At 42.4% G+C, this 16,341-nt stretch overlaps 1 protein-coding gene across 8 annotated transcripts in view; it reads right to left on the bottom strand.

Annotated features, from left to right (window-relative positions):
- The window catches only part of RBMS3 (RNA binding motif single stranded interacting protein 3), a 752,431-nt gene that overhangs the window by 30,797 nt on the left and 705,293 nt on the right, over positions 1–16,341 (bottom strand). For all 8 annotated transcript variants that reach the window (XM_053409861.1, XM_053409864.1, XM_053409862.1 and 5 more), the window contains one exon: positions 5,490–5,600. In XM_053409861.1, the coding sequence (XP_053265836.1) occupies positions 5,490–5,600 (111 nt within the window). The remainder of the gene's footprint in view (positions 1–5,489; positions 5,601–16,341) is intronic.

Genomic DNA, 16,341 nt, shown 5'->3' with positions numbered 1-16,341 from the left:
TGGCTGGCTGCCTTAGACTCAAGCTGGCTGATGCCACGAGAGAAGCAGGGAGAGGCACTCTGGAGATGGTAATGCCGTAAGAACTGCAACTCCTTCCACCTACACTCAGGTTGTATATGTCAGGGGTAGCCAACTCCCAAGAGATTACGATCTACTCACAGAGTTAAAAACTGGCAGTGATCTACCCCCTTTTGGGAGGTTCAAGTCAAAGTTGTTTCTACCAGTGATCTGCCACAGACGTCCAGTGATCTACCAGTAGATCACTATCTACCTGTTGGACGTGCCTGGTATATGTGAATAAACCAGATATCTTTAAGTCGCTACAGTCTCTGCCATGTCTTGGTTCTCCATGAAAAAAACTATCCTGAGTGAGCACCTGGAACCCCCTGGAATCTTGTGCCAAAACTGGGGGTTGGTGTGTCCCCTTTGTGACAATGCCAAGATCCTTCACAAGCTTCTCTTTCATGCAGAAATTAATGAGATATATTAGACAACGCTCAATTAAGAAGGCAGGTCTTCTCATTCCACTTCTTCCCTACTCAACCTCCTGCAAGGCATCAAAGCTGGCCACAAAAGGGGACTGCGATAGTTCCACGCTTTGAGAACTGGACTCCATGATTCTCATGCCTCTTCCAGTCCGGCATTTGTGGTTGCAAAGTGACTCCTGCGTCTTATCCCAAGACTTAGAACTAACAGAGCAAAACTGTGGAAGCTGAGAATGTGCTGTCAATCTTTATTTGTGTGTCTTTTGTGATTTTAGTCACTGATGGGTAAGGTCTGCTAGGTAGTTACCTAGCAACTATAATATGCTTCCTCCAACCACTTTCCCTAGTACAGCAGCAATCTCAAGAAGAAGAAAGGACCACGTCGCACCATAAGAAACCTCCAGTTATCTGGGATTTCTTTGGAGAGAAACCATTATGTGGATTTACAAAACTTCCCCTTCCTTTCATTAGTTCCAGTGATGAGACACTCTGCACCAGAGTTGACACTCCATCATTCAACACGGCAACGTGACCTGATTCTAGAGCAGGCAGTACATGACGGGGGAGCCAACCCCCTGCTTTCGTTCCTAGAGGTGAACTTTTCCTACTCGAGTATTAGCTTGTACATCTGACAGCAAACCTCGCGCTCAGGTTTTGTGGCACAGGTGAAATTTGTCTTTTAGAATTAATTAGGCCGTGAAAACACTTTGCAAGTCTGCATTTTGGATAAACACAAGTCTGTATTGTATCATTAGCCTTCCCCGTGTTTGTTAGTACACTCCCAGCCAAATTGCTAGCAAGGAAACCCTGAGGAGGGCAGTTTTGGCTGAAACATATGCTATGCTGATTAACAAAATGGTTTGTCAAAGGAAGTGAATGTATGAATGCCTTTTGATAAAAGTAGTTTGCATATTGCAAGCTTTTAAATTAATCTGGGACAGAATGCAGCAGATACTAATGACACAGAATAGTTCATTACTTTCTGGCTTGTTTGTTGAAAACAGCTTGTTGAAAGGTAGCCAATGGTCCTTTATAGCACCCTCTTGCAGATTTTTAAAGGACAACATTAGAAGTGTGAGCACAGTGGAAATTTATTGTTCGTGCTTTGTATCTGCCATAAAATGTGATCCTGTTGAGATAATTACAGTCACATTCTTTTCCTCATCTGGCTGGAGTCATATGGATTGCAGTGCCCCGAAAAGACTCTGCTCTGCAAAACAGAGGAGGGCTTTTCTGAATTATATAGAAACCGGCTCAAAGTAATTAATCCCAAACTATTGATAAAGACTACAGCCTGCTGAGAAAATAATCACAGGGAAAGGGTCAGCGAGCTTCTTGCAAACGTATTAACAGGGAATGCATTTTTGCTTAGAAGAAGCTCCCTGTAGGTCGAAATCTTGAAACATTATTCCTGAAGTCCGTAGTTAAAAAGGGGAGCCCCATAAAATTCCCTGAGATGTTTGGTTATTTTAAGATGTTGGGAATTATTCCATGCTGCTTTTTTATTGGTAGCAGCTCTCAGTCTAAGCTGCCGACTCAGCTCTAGGCTCATTGGCATGGTAGGGAAGAACCCTGAGTTTAAGGTGAAAATCAGATTCTCAAAAGGTTTCCTTTGGTATACTTTTGGTATTACTTTTGTTAAAAGTAATTGTACTATGTGACACTTAGAGCACTTTGTGAAGACTCAATCGAATGCACAGGCAAAGCGACTCACAGGTCTGGATAGCAGTACCTTAGAACTGGCTAAGGATACAACTAATTCTCTTCTGTCAACTCTAAGTTCCACCTCAACCATGACATTGGTGCCGCAACCACTGACTGCCCTGCGAAGCTGTAGAGTTGCGCAACCCCTGCCCCTAAGAAATGTAATCAAAGTTCTATTTTCACTTCCCTGAACATTCACAGAAATTCACCCATGTTGGGATTCGCAAAATTCACATGAGTATTTTTCTTCTGGCAAAATTTGGTGGCGAATCTACCTTTCAGTTCCTGTTAGGCCCAGGTTGAGGTGAGATAGAGGGGAGAGAAACATCATTTCAACAGTAGCACAAATAGTTGGTAGAGCTATTAATCGTGGGGTGTGGGTTCGAGCCGCACGCCAGGCAAAAAGATCCTGCCTTGCAAGGGTTAAATGACCCCTGGGATCCCTTCCAACTCTACAATTCTATCGAATACTGCTGGAAATATACTCCTGCAAAACACTCTGCACTGCTGTAGTTAAGAGTGACTCTTACAGAGCATGCTGTCAAATGTTAATTAAGCTTTTATCTGCACAGGGTTGGTGGACCAAACTAGATTGAAAATGAATGAATGAATAGCAGCGGGCGGCAAAGGGAAGAATCTAATAGGTACTTGTGGGGTTTGACCAAACACCCTCTCCTGAAGCTGCTATTTAACCCACAGGGTAGTGGCGCCCACCCTGTGGAACGCCCTTCCAGCAGATGTCAAATAAATTAACAACTATCTGACGTTTAGAAGACATCTAAAGGCAGCCCTGTTTAGGGAAGTTTTTAATGACTGATGTTTTAATGTATTTTTAATCTTTCGTTGGAAGCCGCCCAGAGTGGCTGGGGAAATCCAGCCAAATGGGTGGCATATAAATATATGATTATGATTATGATTACTACTACTACTACTACAGGGGAGTGGCTCCTTTCATCACACATGTCCTGTCCTTTACTTTTGTGTTCAAGTTACTGGCAAAACCATATTAGCCGATAATCAAAACTATTGTACAAGTTGGCAATTAAAAAACACACCCTGCAACCTCTACGCCAGGCATAAGCAAACTCGGCCCTCCAGATGTTTTGGGACTACAATTCCCATCATCCCTAGCTAACAGGACCAGTGGTCAGGGATGATGGGAATTGTAGTCCCAACATTTTCTGGAGGGCCGAGTTTGTCTATGCCTGCTCTACACTTAATAGATTCTCAGCTCTCCAACGTAATGTCTGTATAAATGCTTACTAGCCACTGCAGCATCCCTCAAGTCAATAAACTGAATGTGTGAAGGCAAAACGAAAAGTAGGGGAAATGCTCAAGACCCACTTCTGTTGCCTGTATTTCCTGACTTGAAGCGTTTAAAGGAAATTAAAACTACCACTTCTATCTAAACAAATGGAACTCTTCTTTCACATCTTGAAACAATTTTAATACTTCTAAATAGTAGACCTTCCAATAAAGAATTTGGGGTTAGAATTTAATGGCATCATAAAAATTTACACAGCAGCGTATCCCGGAAAGAAGTTAATATACAGCATGCAACAAGCACTGCATTTTGAAATAAGCATGTAATATGTAAAAAACTTTTGGTCCGGATTTCCATATATGGACATATAAATATGGAACTCTTTGAAGTGGCCTTCAAAACTCCCTATAACACGCATTACTATAAATGGTTTAGGATGACTGCTGCATGGCTTACGGTTGCAATGTATTGCAAGATGCAGACTTGTTTGTGATCCGGAACTCACCAAAACCCTAAAAGGTATTTTATATAATAGAGTTTTTATTTCTATTCTTTGTATATCGTATTGTTGTTTTATTGCTATGACCAATGGCTGATGCAAATAAAGATTCATTCATCTGGAACTCACAACTCTGGAACTTGTTAACGAACGAACTGACAACGCATGTACAAAAGACTTGAAAAGACAAGAAAATCACTACATTTATGACTGACACACACACACACACACACACATATATATATATATATATAAAATCTCACATAAAGAAAAAAAGACATTTTTATTTTTAGTTTCAAAAAATCTTCATCTGTAAACATTAGTAAGTATTCTGAATCAAACCTTATAGGCTGGAAAGAGGCAAAATAAAGGCGGAAAATTGTCTTAGCACTGCTGTTTATTGTTTTCTGCTGTTGTCTTATTGATTATTGTTTTTATGACCTACTTAAACAATTTATGGGTGGTGTCTGTGTGTGTGTGTGTGTGTGTGTGTGTGTGTGTGTGTGTGTGTATAACATACTTTTTACTACATGGCTGTATATTTTGAATGGATGCACATGGTACTCTAAATTCATGACACAACCTAGGCCTCACAGTGAGAATGAAATTGTAACAAAAGCTAAGGTAATGTGAGAGGGAGTTCTGAAAGTGGTTACACTGGACATGCCATTTCTGGTTATTATACTTACTAATTTTTGACTGAAAAACACTAACCCAAACCATGACTTAGCGTGAACAAGTAAAAATTTGGATTCCCAAAGCAAATATAATAGCTGGAATGTTCCTTTCTTGTTTTTTCTGCTATGGTACTATCCAGGTTTAGTTTAGTGTTATGTCCAAACCCAATTTTATGGTTTGACTCCCCCAGACAAACCATGAGTGGTAAACCAAAGACATACTCTGTTCACAACCTGTGGTTTGTCTGGGATGAGACAAATCATGAACCTGGATTTGGATGTAAAGTAAACTATGACTTAGCCCTAGGTAGCGTCACAGCAGCAGAACTAGACGGTGAGGAACGATCCCTCACGACGGTGAGGGAATCCACATGGTTGAATTACTTGTGAACTGGATACTTCTACATTAGAAGAATTATTATTAACCAAATACTGAAAAATTCCCAAGCATCATAAAGATTTCTGCGTGTTTTTGCCTGGGGGAGGAATAGCAGTGTCTGCAAATGATTTTAGTCAAGAAAATTATAGGGAGAGGAGATGTTTTCTTTTCTAGAAAAGAAACATAGTATGGATCCAATTGGGTTCAGCTAGTTTTTTAATTTTATTATTAAAATGGACGTTCCTATTCATTGCTCTCCAATGTTATATCAAGTAGAAATTTTACTTTGTTCTCTTCATTTGACCTCATACTGCAATTAGAAATTTATTTTTAAAAATGCTATAGAAAGACACAAGTTTTTTAGCTATGGAAATGTTCCCGTATTAAATATAAACATATTGATTAACTGGAAAACGACCTTGAGATTCTAGAAAGTAGTAAAACAGAGAGAGAGAATTTGAAGCATATTATTTAAGCTTACCGTTCCTGTTGTGCCCAAAGAAAGGTGATTCATTTGTTGTGCCAGGGGGCCCATCATACTTGCTGGCTGCATGGACATTGTGTGGTCCATTGTTGGCGTTAACACAGCACCCTACAAACACACATAGGTTCTATCACAATGTTTACTTCAATTTCATATTTAACGACCCAAAACAAAATTCACCACATAAAACACATCTGATTCACACAAATGACTATATACAGGGTGAAGGGAAAGAGAGGGAACCCACCAGATATTGGAGCACCACTAAAGAGCAGCAAATTGTCAAATGTTAAGTTTGTTATTATTTTAACCAATATGGGGAGCACCTGGCTTTTCTGCCAAAATCTTTCATCGAAGGGTTTATTTTTTAATCAACCTGAGTTACCGTCACAACTAAAGCCAGAAAGCAAAATGTCAGAGCAACATTACTGTTGCTTCAGGAATTATTATTGTTGTTGTTGTTAAATTGAATTTGTATGCTGTCCTATCCCCACAGGTCTCAGGGAGGTTCACAAGCAAAAATCACAATATAAGAAACACAAAATACATAATCAAAACAAAAACAAACAACTCAATAACCCCCTTACAACACATTTATTTATTTATACACTGCTATTTCATAAAATATATCAAAGCTGTTTACAATAAAAATACATAAAATGTTGACGCCACTACAAGCCTATTATATCCCAGTTCCTGAATTATATGCCAGCTCCTAATACACGCCATATCTGGCTTCCTACTCTTTACAAAGAAATTTGCATAAGTGTGTAAACACCAGAGGAAACCAAATGCTCCTCACTGAACCTTTAGAATAGCCTACGTAAAACCATCTCATTCAATACTATTCTCCACAAATGCCCCTCTTTCTTTTCATATAAAAACTCAGTGGTATAACTTAGCAAGGCAATTGGTATATTTTTCCAGGTCAAAGAATGTATCCTCATGAATGTCATTTTTAGGTTTCTTGAAGGATCCCACATTGTTACAAATTATTAAAATACACAGAGCACTTATGCGGGGCTCATGTAAAGACATATACAAGTGCAGTTAGACTGCTCACATTAATTCTTGAATAGAGAGCTTTCCCTGCTTTTCAAACTCTGGATAAGTGCAACGCCATGTATGATGCACAGGATCTGACCACAGTCTATAACGGCCTTGGCCCAGTATACCTGAAGGAGAGTCTCCACCCACATCGTTCAGCCTGGACACTGAGATCCAGCTCTGAGGGCCTTTGGCAGTTCCCTCACTATGAGACATGAAGCTACAGGGAACCAGGCAGAGGGCCTTCTTGGTAGCGGCGACCACCCTGTGGAACACCCTCCAGTCAGATGTCAAGGAAATAAACAACTACCTTAATCCATAGAGCCTAGGGCTTGCCGATCAGAAGGTCGGCGGTTCGAATCCCTGCAACGGGGTGAGCTCCCATTGCTTGGTCCCTGCTCCTAGCAGTTCGAAAGCACATCAAAGTGCAAGTAGATAAATAGTTCCAGTTACAGAATCTGAAGAAGTGTGCATGCACACGAAAGCTCATACCAAGAACTAACTTAGTTGGTCTTTAAGGTGCTACTGGAAGGAAATTTTTTTGTAGATAAATAGGTACTACTCCAGCGGGAAGGTAAATGGCATTTCCGTGCGCTGCTCTGGTTTGTCCGAAGCGGCTTAGTCATGTGGGCCACATGACCCGGAAGCTGTACACCGGCTCCCTCGGCCAATAAAGCGAGATGAGCACCGCAACCCCAGAGTCGTCCACGACTGGACCTAATGGTCAGGGGTCCCTTTACCTTTACTCTTAGAAAACATCTGACAACAGCCCTGTTTAGGGAAGTTTTTAATGTTTGATGTTTTATCGCGTTTTTAATATCCTGTTGGAAGCCGCCCCAAGTGGCTGGAGAAATCCAGCCAGATGGGAGGGGAATAAATAATAAATTATTATTATTATTATAAAATAATGTGCACAAGGTGCTACATTGCGTAAAGATAGGGAGAGACAGGTGATAGCTATGTGATGATGAACAAGAGGAATAACTGATTGTGTTAGGCAAAGCATACATAATAAGCCTATGGCAGGAAAGAGGGGGAAATTTCTTACCCATCTACAAATCTTGCTACGCTAGCGTGAACTCCTCCACCTGCGCTCATCCGTTAGACATCAGTTCTATACAAAAAAGAGAGGGGGAATGGCCACGCAGACCATCCTAAGGTTCTTCAAAGATACCGCAGAACTCAGCATCTTGTTAGAGTTAAGAGCCTCAATTAATACACAAATCTGCTTTGCCAACAGAAGAAGAAGAAGCCCACAGATGAGACCCAGAGGTGAGTGACATGGGCTTGTTTATTTTCCTCAAGAGACTGAGAACATAATATTCCTGGCTGGCTAAAGGCTCTTTGAAGACGCATGTGGTAGGCATTCACCTTTCTGCCAACTCCATTACAATAACGTCAAACACCAAGGGACTGACTGATGTTCAGAACAGCATCACTACTACAACGTATTGCAGCACCTGTGACTTACAGGCAGACATGCTATTCTCGACACAAGACACTGAGGTAGATCGCTTGGGGGGGAAAGCTGGCTGGCTGGCAGGGGGGCAATGTCTGCAATATGTTAAGCCTCTGAAGTCTGAATGGCTCACAGACACACCATTTTGCAAGTGTCACCAGGCTTATTAAGGTGAATGTTACCCATTTCCTGCCAAGATAAGAGCACATTAACTGTTTGATGCAAAGCTCTCCGTATGAACCCCGTTCCCTCCAAGTTTGAGGTCTGCTAAATAACTGCTGCTTCAGGGACCATAATATGTGGACACAGTGATATTTTTCTAGAAAAAGAGGTGCCAGAACTGACCGTGAATGCCCCCCTTGTTCTCTGATAATGGCAAGGGCACCCACCTGAGAGGTGCCAGAACTGAGTTGTGGTGGGTTCTGGCTGAAAAAAAGTCCCGTGTGGACGACAGATTGATCCCCACAAGAATGAGAGTTCAGAGTAGTGGGTCCTCCATATGCTGTCTGTTTTCACACACCCTCAATGCATTTCCAAAACAGGTGATCACGTCATTATTCTATTCTGCTTTTGGAAGTTAGTCCCTGATAGATTATTTTCTGCACCTCTTGTTACTTTAATTAATGTTTTATCTTATTTAAAGGTAAAGGTACCCCTGCCCGTACGGGCCAGTCGTGACCGACTCTAGGCTTGCGCGCTCATCGTGCTCAAGAGGCTGGGAGCCGGCGCCGTCCGAAGACACTTCCGGGTCACGTGGCCAGTGTGACGAAGCGGCAACTGGCGAGCCAGCACCAGCGCAGCGCATGGAAACGCCGTTTACCTTCCCCGCTATAAAGCAGTACCTATTTATCTACTTGCACTTAGGGGTGCTTTTGAACTGCTAGGTGGGCAGGAGCTGGGACCGAACGGCGGGAGCTCACCCCGTCGTGGGGATTCGAACCGCCGACCTTACGATCAGCAAGTCCTAGGCACTGAGGTTTTACCCACAGCGCCACCCGCGTCCTTATTTACAATTGTATTATCTTTTTTACAATTATATTAATTCCTATGTGTGGTTGTTAGATAGTATTGATCCCCTTGGCAGCTGTTTTTGAAAAGCAACCTAGAAATACAGAATGAATGCTCTCTTCTTTGGAATGTCATCTCTACAAACAATATTTTTTTAAAACACTGTGTCCTGTTCTGATTTGATTATTATGAACTTTTTGGTGATCTTCTGAATGAAGATCCTTTCACCATGAACAATAACCCTGTTGCTTATTCTTCTTTCAAACAAATGATTTCCAGGGTTTGAGGCAATACTATGCAATATCCTTTATCTAAAGGAGACTGTAATTTTCTTGGACGTTCAATGTAGCCTGAGAATACAAACCATCTTCAGAATTGAGAGCTTGCAATTGTCTTGGAATATGTGTTGCTCAGACTCAGTTCTCCTGCATTAGTTATCAATATGATTCAGAAAGATGGGAAATGAGAGTAATCTGGAGGCACTCTTCATACCTTGTGCCCTAAGGCCAAGATAAATTTGTTTGTTGAATTTTTTTACTTACACACACACCCACACACCAGTTTCTTCTCCTGCCTCTCATAATGACCTATCAAAAAGCGTCACTGACAGATTACCTTACTGCCAGTGGCAGCTACTGCCCTTTGGCACTGGTAGGGTCAGAGGGCAGGTTGACTATCAGCAGGAAAAGCCAGGGGTCGCAACAGGTGGAGCTAATGGTAGACAGATCCAGCTAATTCTGGCACTCTTCCTATTACCCTCTTCCCTTGCACAGAGACAAAGGACTCCGCTTTTTGCAGAAAAATAAGGAAACGAAGATATACACATGCAAATACACACAAACACCAGTTCCATATCCTATCGTATGCAGATGATCAATTTAAGGCCTGTAGCCATAAGAAATATTTGACTGTCAGAAGTGGCTGCAGCAATTAATTTCAGAAGTCCCCATGGAAAGCAAGAGGGGGAAAGTGTGTGTGTGTATACATGCGCAGGAGAAGAGAGCGGAAACCTGATTTGATTGTGTAAATTAAGGACACAGCTCATCAAGGGCAGGCAAGAAGGGGCTGTCTTAAGCATATCCGGTGCCGTGGTGCAAAGATCCTTCCAGCGCCACCCCCCGGCAACTCCAAAACAAGGGAGGGGGCGGTGGAAAATGTCCTCTGCCTCCCCCACCGCCACGATCCCTGGCATGGTGGCAGGGATCAAGCAGGAAAACGTGCTGGCGGACATGCTGTCCGGCGTTGGGGCGAGAACTGCCTTTCGCCAGGAAGGAGGAGGACAACGACCTGGAGCAGGGCCGTCTTTAGTGGATGCAGAGGCTTGAGAGGGAAGCTGCGCGCCCGCCAGCCATATAGTTGGCGGGGCACAGCTCGTGGGCGTGCAGGGAAAGGGGAGGCTGCCAGCTTCCCCACTCGCTAGGGCGCCCCTGAGAGGCCAGCGCCCTGGCGCAACGAACCACTAAGACCAATGGGAAAGACGGCTCTAGGCAAGAACAACTTTTGCTGGTTAACTAGTGTAAATCCAAGCCACTGATCAGGTGGTACATCAGAAATAACAATCCCTTAATCACTTATACTGCCACCATTCTTTTAGTGCCACTAACAACATCCTCTTAAGTACTGTCATGATACCAAAGTCCAGAAGCCTTTTGTGCTACAACCTGCAGAACAGTGCTAGCAGCCATCTTTTTTCTGATCACAGTTCTCTGGATACCACCCACAAAAGAAAAATATTTACTTGGGCAATTCATATGCTGCTCAATTAACAATTGTTTCTAAGCAGCGTACAAGAAACTCAGCACAATGCAAATAAATATCAGTTAAAGTTATAAAATCATAGTCCTATTAAAATGTCTGCTGGAATAATAATAATAATAATAAAGTATTCAGAAGGTGCTAAAAGTTCAACAGGGAGGGGAACAGTTTGACCTGGGGTAGCTCAGTTGGTAGAGCATGAGACCCTTAACCTCAGAGTCGTGGGTTCGAACCCCATGGTGGGCAAAAAGATTACTGCATTGCAGTGGGTTGGACTAGATGATCCCTGGGTCCCTTCCAACTTTACAATTCTATGACCGCAACTGGAATGGGGTTCTATAAAATTGATCCCACAGGGCAACACACAGCTCCTGGTGGATATAAGCTGAGTATCTGGGCCATGGGGGGCAACTAGCAGTTACCTGAGGTTGAGGTTAAGAAGCATATATAAATCCAGGGAATATTTAAGGATTGTTCTCAATCATTGTTTTTGCTTTATTTTTCCCCCTTTACAAAATAAAAGAACGGATTTGGGGTAACTTCATGTTTCAGTAATAATCCAGTCTTAATGTTAACAAAATTAAACTGTGTGCAGCAAGGGGAACTGGATATTGAAGCTATTAGCTATTAAAAGCTCTTAGTGATGAGCAAGCCTGCCACCCTAATTCAGTTCATAACTGGGTGTGGCAAACTGAATTCTTCCCTTCTCCCCACTGCTCCTGAAAAAGATATAGCTCGATCAACTGAAAAGTCCCTGCATAACTGCCCAAATCCCCTGCCACCATCCACGAACCCTCAGTATTCCTGGAAAACGACGTTTCTCAGAACTAAGAGTGTTTAGGTTATTGGAAAGTAAAAAAGAAAAGGAAAAAAAGTTCTAACTCTTAATTTAATTCCTTTGTACAGAATACAAGCATATTGAGTCAAAAACTTCCCAAATCCAGAGTATAATTCTTGCCTTCAAATATCCCATACACATTATATACTGTGCTGAAAATAAGGTGCTAGTATTTTCATATTAAAATGAAGAGTCATTCCATGCAAGCAAATTCATTTTTTTTTTCTATTTCTGCCCCGAAGAAATTTTCTCCAAGAAGTTGTCGAAAATATCTTCCTACTTTGCTGCTGGGCGTGTGCAATCTGATCCATAATTATGCACATGATAAATGCAGCAAGACTAATCACTCTTTCAGAAGATAAATGTGTTCAATTACATGATAAAGTTTCACAGCTACCAAAATGTTTGCCAGAAAGTATGGGAATATAGCCTAATATTATCACACTTAGTGCATCCTTATGTAAAGAAGTTGGAATTCTCCTATAAGATTGTTTCCTACCATTAGTTGGAGGTGACTTTGCCCCACCCTGACACTTCATGGTATCTGCTCCTCTCCATGTGGCCCGTTTTGAACCAGCAGCATCAGTAGGATTACTGTATGGTATCACTGAGGTGCTGGGCCACTTGGAAATGTGGGGACACAGTTTGGCTTTTGCCTATGCCTTCCCAATGTTTCAGGGCTGGTGAGGATCTTTGAGGGTCCCCATATCAAGGCAAGGAAGATCAAACCTATCCATTCTGAAGGAAATCAGCCCTGAGTGCTCACTGGAAGGACAGATCCTGAAGCTGAGGCTCCAGTACTTTGGCCACCTCATGAGAAGAGAAGACTCCCTGGAAAAGACCCTGATGTTGGGAAAGATGGAGGGCACAAGGAGAAGGGGACGACAGAGGACGAGATGGTGGGACAGTGTTCTCGAAGCTACCAGCATGAGTTTGACCAAACTGCGGGAGGCAGTGGAAGACAGGAGTGCCTGGCGTGCTCTGGTCCAGGGGGTCACGAAGAGGCGGACACGACTGAACGACTAAACGACAACAACAAGGCATGGGCCATGGTGGTGTTTGGTGCTTGCCTTTTCCCACCTTTCTCTCTTGTCTCCAGAGACATGTTACACCTAGAATTCTATTTTTTAAACATGCATCAGGCAATGTAGCAGCTTTATGGTCCTTTAAGTTCAAAGGTGGGACTTTTCGCCTTCCCCACTTTGCCTGGCGTTCCTATTAGGCTCTTTAGGAGTACATGGCGTAGAGGTTTCTAAGCCCTTACTTTGATCTAACGGGCTTTGCACCCTGGCTTCCCTTTTCATTCAAGTTAATGTTATAAGAATTCTAAGGTCTCAAATATAAATTAAATGTTCATAAATGCACAAGGCAAACACATACATAAGTGGTATATTTCTCCTACCGATAGGGAACTTACTTAAGGACCCTATACGGGTTCTTGGATACCCCATAAGGGAAAAGGAGCAGTTTTTTCTTATAACAATGTGAAGGCTCCACACTGTGGACCTGGTGCGACCTTTAGAGACTGTTGGAATGCTGTTCATCTCCATTTCTTGCAACTTCCCTGCTTTCCTAAGAGATACTTTGTCAGCTAGAAAGCACGTCATCCATCACACCCTCATCTGCTTAGTGAAGCTGCAATGTGGTTGATTTTTCTGGACGTTATAGACCCATGTCTTACCATGTCTTACCAACCAGTGGATTTTATAGTACTACCAAGTACACCATTAACTTCCGCAGAAAAACTACTATAGTATCCAGTACGAAGTTACCAGAACAGATGTACTCTGCAAACAAAAGTGCTGCCTAACTCACACAACTAAGAGATAATTTCCCAGCTCATACACTGGGGGCAGGAAACTCTTGGACCCCAGGGAGGTTCCTCATTTAGCCAATGGAGAAAACGGAATGTAAAGCTTGAGTGGAGTTAAAAAATACGTGTCTCTGTTGCCACGGGAAATATCTGTGTGTGTGATTGTGTCTCTGTGTTAAGACTGTGTTGCTTTTTGTGGATCTAGCCTCACCTGATACTGGAATGGGGCCCAAAAAACATTTCACTTGGGTAATGAGACCCTCAGCCCCCCAAAGGTACCCTAGGATCTCCCCATCATGTTCTCCAGGTGTCTTTCATATGTCTTGTATCTATGCCTCAGCTCGTACGGGCAAAGTCAGTGGATAAGAGTCCATGTTGCTAGCCTTTGCACTCTGCACAGCACGATCCATGTGAAATCTTATTTGCCAAGCAGAGAAACTTATCGTATGATCTCAGTATTTATTTATTTTGATAACGGTCCTGTTAAGTAGGTCATTTTATGAGATGAGATGGGAACATTCCAGCTGCAGATCACAAGTCTAACCTGTATATGCATATATAGATATGCAGAATGACTTACCGTATTTTTTGCCCCATAGGACGCACCAGCCCATAAGGCGCACCTAGTTGTTTCGGGGGGAAATAAAGGGGAAAAATGATTTCCTCCCCAGGCGCGGTGCTGGGGCGGAGAAAGCCCGAGCTTCCCCCGACCCCAGCCCCCAGAACAGGCAGCTCTCCGCAAGCTGTGGGAGTCCAGCGCCGGTCTCCCACAGCTTGCGGAGAGCTGCGCAAAGCCTGGAGGGCGAGAGGGGTCGGTGCGCACCGACCCCTCTCGCTCTCCAGGCTTCAGCGAAAGCCTGCATTCGCCCCATAGGACGCACACACATTTCCCCTTCATTTTTGGAGGGGGGAAAGTGCGTCCTATAGGGCGAAAAATACAGTAGGTTGCTAGCACAATTGCTGTTCTTGATTAACGAAGATCTGGTTGCTGGTTTCAATCCCTGAAAAGTTGAGATCAGAAGGTGGCTTGAGTTGATGGGGAGGAGGAGAGGAGGATTATTTGCACTATGGTCCCGCTGACTGTGCTCATTAATTAGGACTACCCAAAATGAAGGGTGTTTGTTTATGTAAAAGACTGCTTAACTGCTGAGCAGTGGTCCCTGCAGAGCTCACCTGCTGTGATGCTGACTGTATAAGCTTCATCCCCTGATTTCAAAGGAATGTAAATTTAAGAAAGCAATAGATCCATATGCAAAATAGTTAGCCATTGTTGCACAGTTAATTGAATACATCAAATGAAAGTCGTTCCCTGCTTAATTTGACCCCCTCTGAAAAAAATCAGATACCCCTCCTATCCAGCTACAGCTGTTCATAGGACAGATTATGTTAATGTTATTTTGACCTAGATCAAAAAAGAAAGTACCAACATTACTTGAATCTCCTGCCAACCAGAGGTCCCATTCCTGGTCTTAGCTCCTAACTGGCCAAGAGGTTCAAACGTTTTCTGCGCTGGCTCCCCATTTATGGAACGCTCTCTCCAGGGAGGTTCAGCTGGTGCCTTCATTATACATCTTTAGGTGCCAGGCAAAAGTGTTTCTCTTTAACCAGACTTATGGCTGATTGACATCCAATGTCCTTTTAAAATGTGTTGGAGAGGAAGGGGGTATTATTGGGTTGTTCTTGCTTTTAGTTTTATTATGTATTTTACGTTTTTATATTGTGATTTTATCTTGTGAACCACCCTGAGATGTGCGGGTATAGGATGGTATACAAATGTAATTAATAATAATAGTAACAACAACAACAATAATAATTTTTTTTCTGTACTCAATGCTTGTAGATCACTGGTGTGTTGGAATTATCTTACTGACTCCACTGCCCATATTAACAGTCCATCAAACGCTGACTGTAGTCTAGTGTCATATAACTAATAGCTTACTTAACTTGTTCCTTCCACCAATACATCATATATATATATACTCCTGAGTATACCCCCATCATTCTGCCCGGACACTGAGGTCCAGCTTTGAGGGCCTTCTGGCGGTTCCCTCCCTGCGAGAAGTGAGGTTACAGGGAACCAAGCTGAGGGCCTTCTTGGTAGTGGCACCTACCCTGTGGAACGCCCTCCCATCAGATGTCAAAAAGAACAACAACTACCTGAATTTTAGAAGACATCTATAAGCAGCCCTGTTTAGGGAAGTTTTTAATGTTTGATGTTTTATTGTGCTTTTAATATTCTATTGGGAGCCACTCAGAGTGGCTGGGGAAACCCACTCAGATGGGTGGGGTATAAATATATTATTATTATTATTATTATTATTATTATTATTATTATCCATTCTGTCTAGTTTCCAAATGATTATTATTACTATTATTACTATTACTGTTATTATTTAAAAGATCTGAATGAAAACCGCTCAAAATACACTTTTCTAAATGCATTTTGAGATGTTTTTGAACCAAAAACTACGCTGCAACGTTCAGGAAGTATCAAACTAGGTAGGTAACTAAATTCTTGAATGTGTGGATCAGGTCCATTTGTACTGATATTCAAATTCACCAAGCATCCTTATACAGTGGTACCTCGGGTTAAGCACTTAATTCGTTCTGGAGGTTTGTTTTTAACCTGAAACTGTTCTTAACCTGAAGCACCACTTTAGCCCAAGGTACTATTTGTGGGTTAGCGGAGTCTGTAACCTGAAGCGTATGTAACCCACGGTACTACTATATATAGGTTAATATACCCACTATATGAGCCAATATACCCACTATATCGACCAACAAGCAAAGTTAAAATGTCAGAAACCTAAATAATGTACGGGCAAAATATTTGTACTGTTAGTGGATTTTGAGGATACAGGGACAAGTTTCAAAAGCTCAAACTGGAAGGAACTGAAGTTAGGTAGAGGCATACCGTATTTTTCGCTCT

This window comes from Podarcis raffonei, chromosome 12 (genome assembly GCF_027172205.1).
Source record: "Podarcis raffonei isolate rPodRaf1 chromosome 12, rPodRaf1.pri, whole genome shotgun sequence".
Lineage (NCBI taxonomy): Eukaryota > Metazoa > Chordata > Lepidosauria > Squamata > Lacertidae > Podarcis > Podarcis raffonei.
The sequence above is the reverse complement of the archived record's forward strand: the minus strand, read 5'-3'. Positions and strand labels throughout refer to the sequence as shown.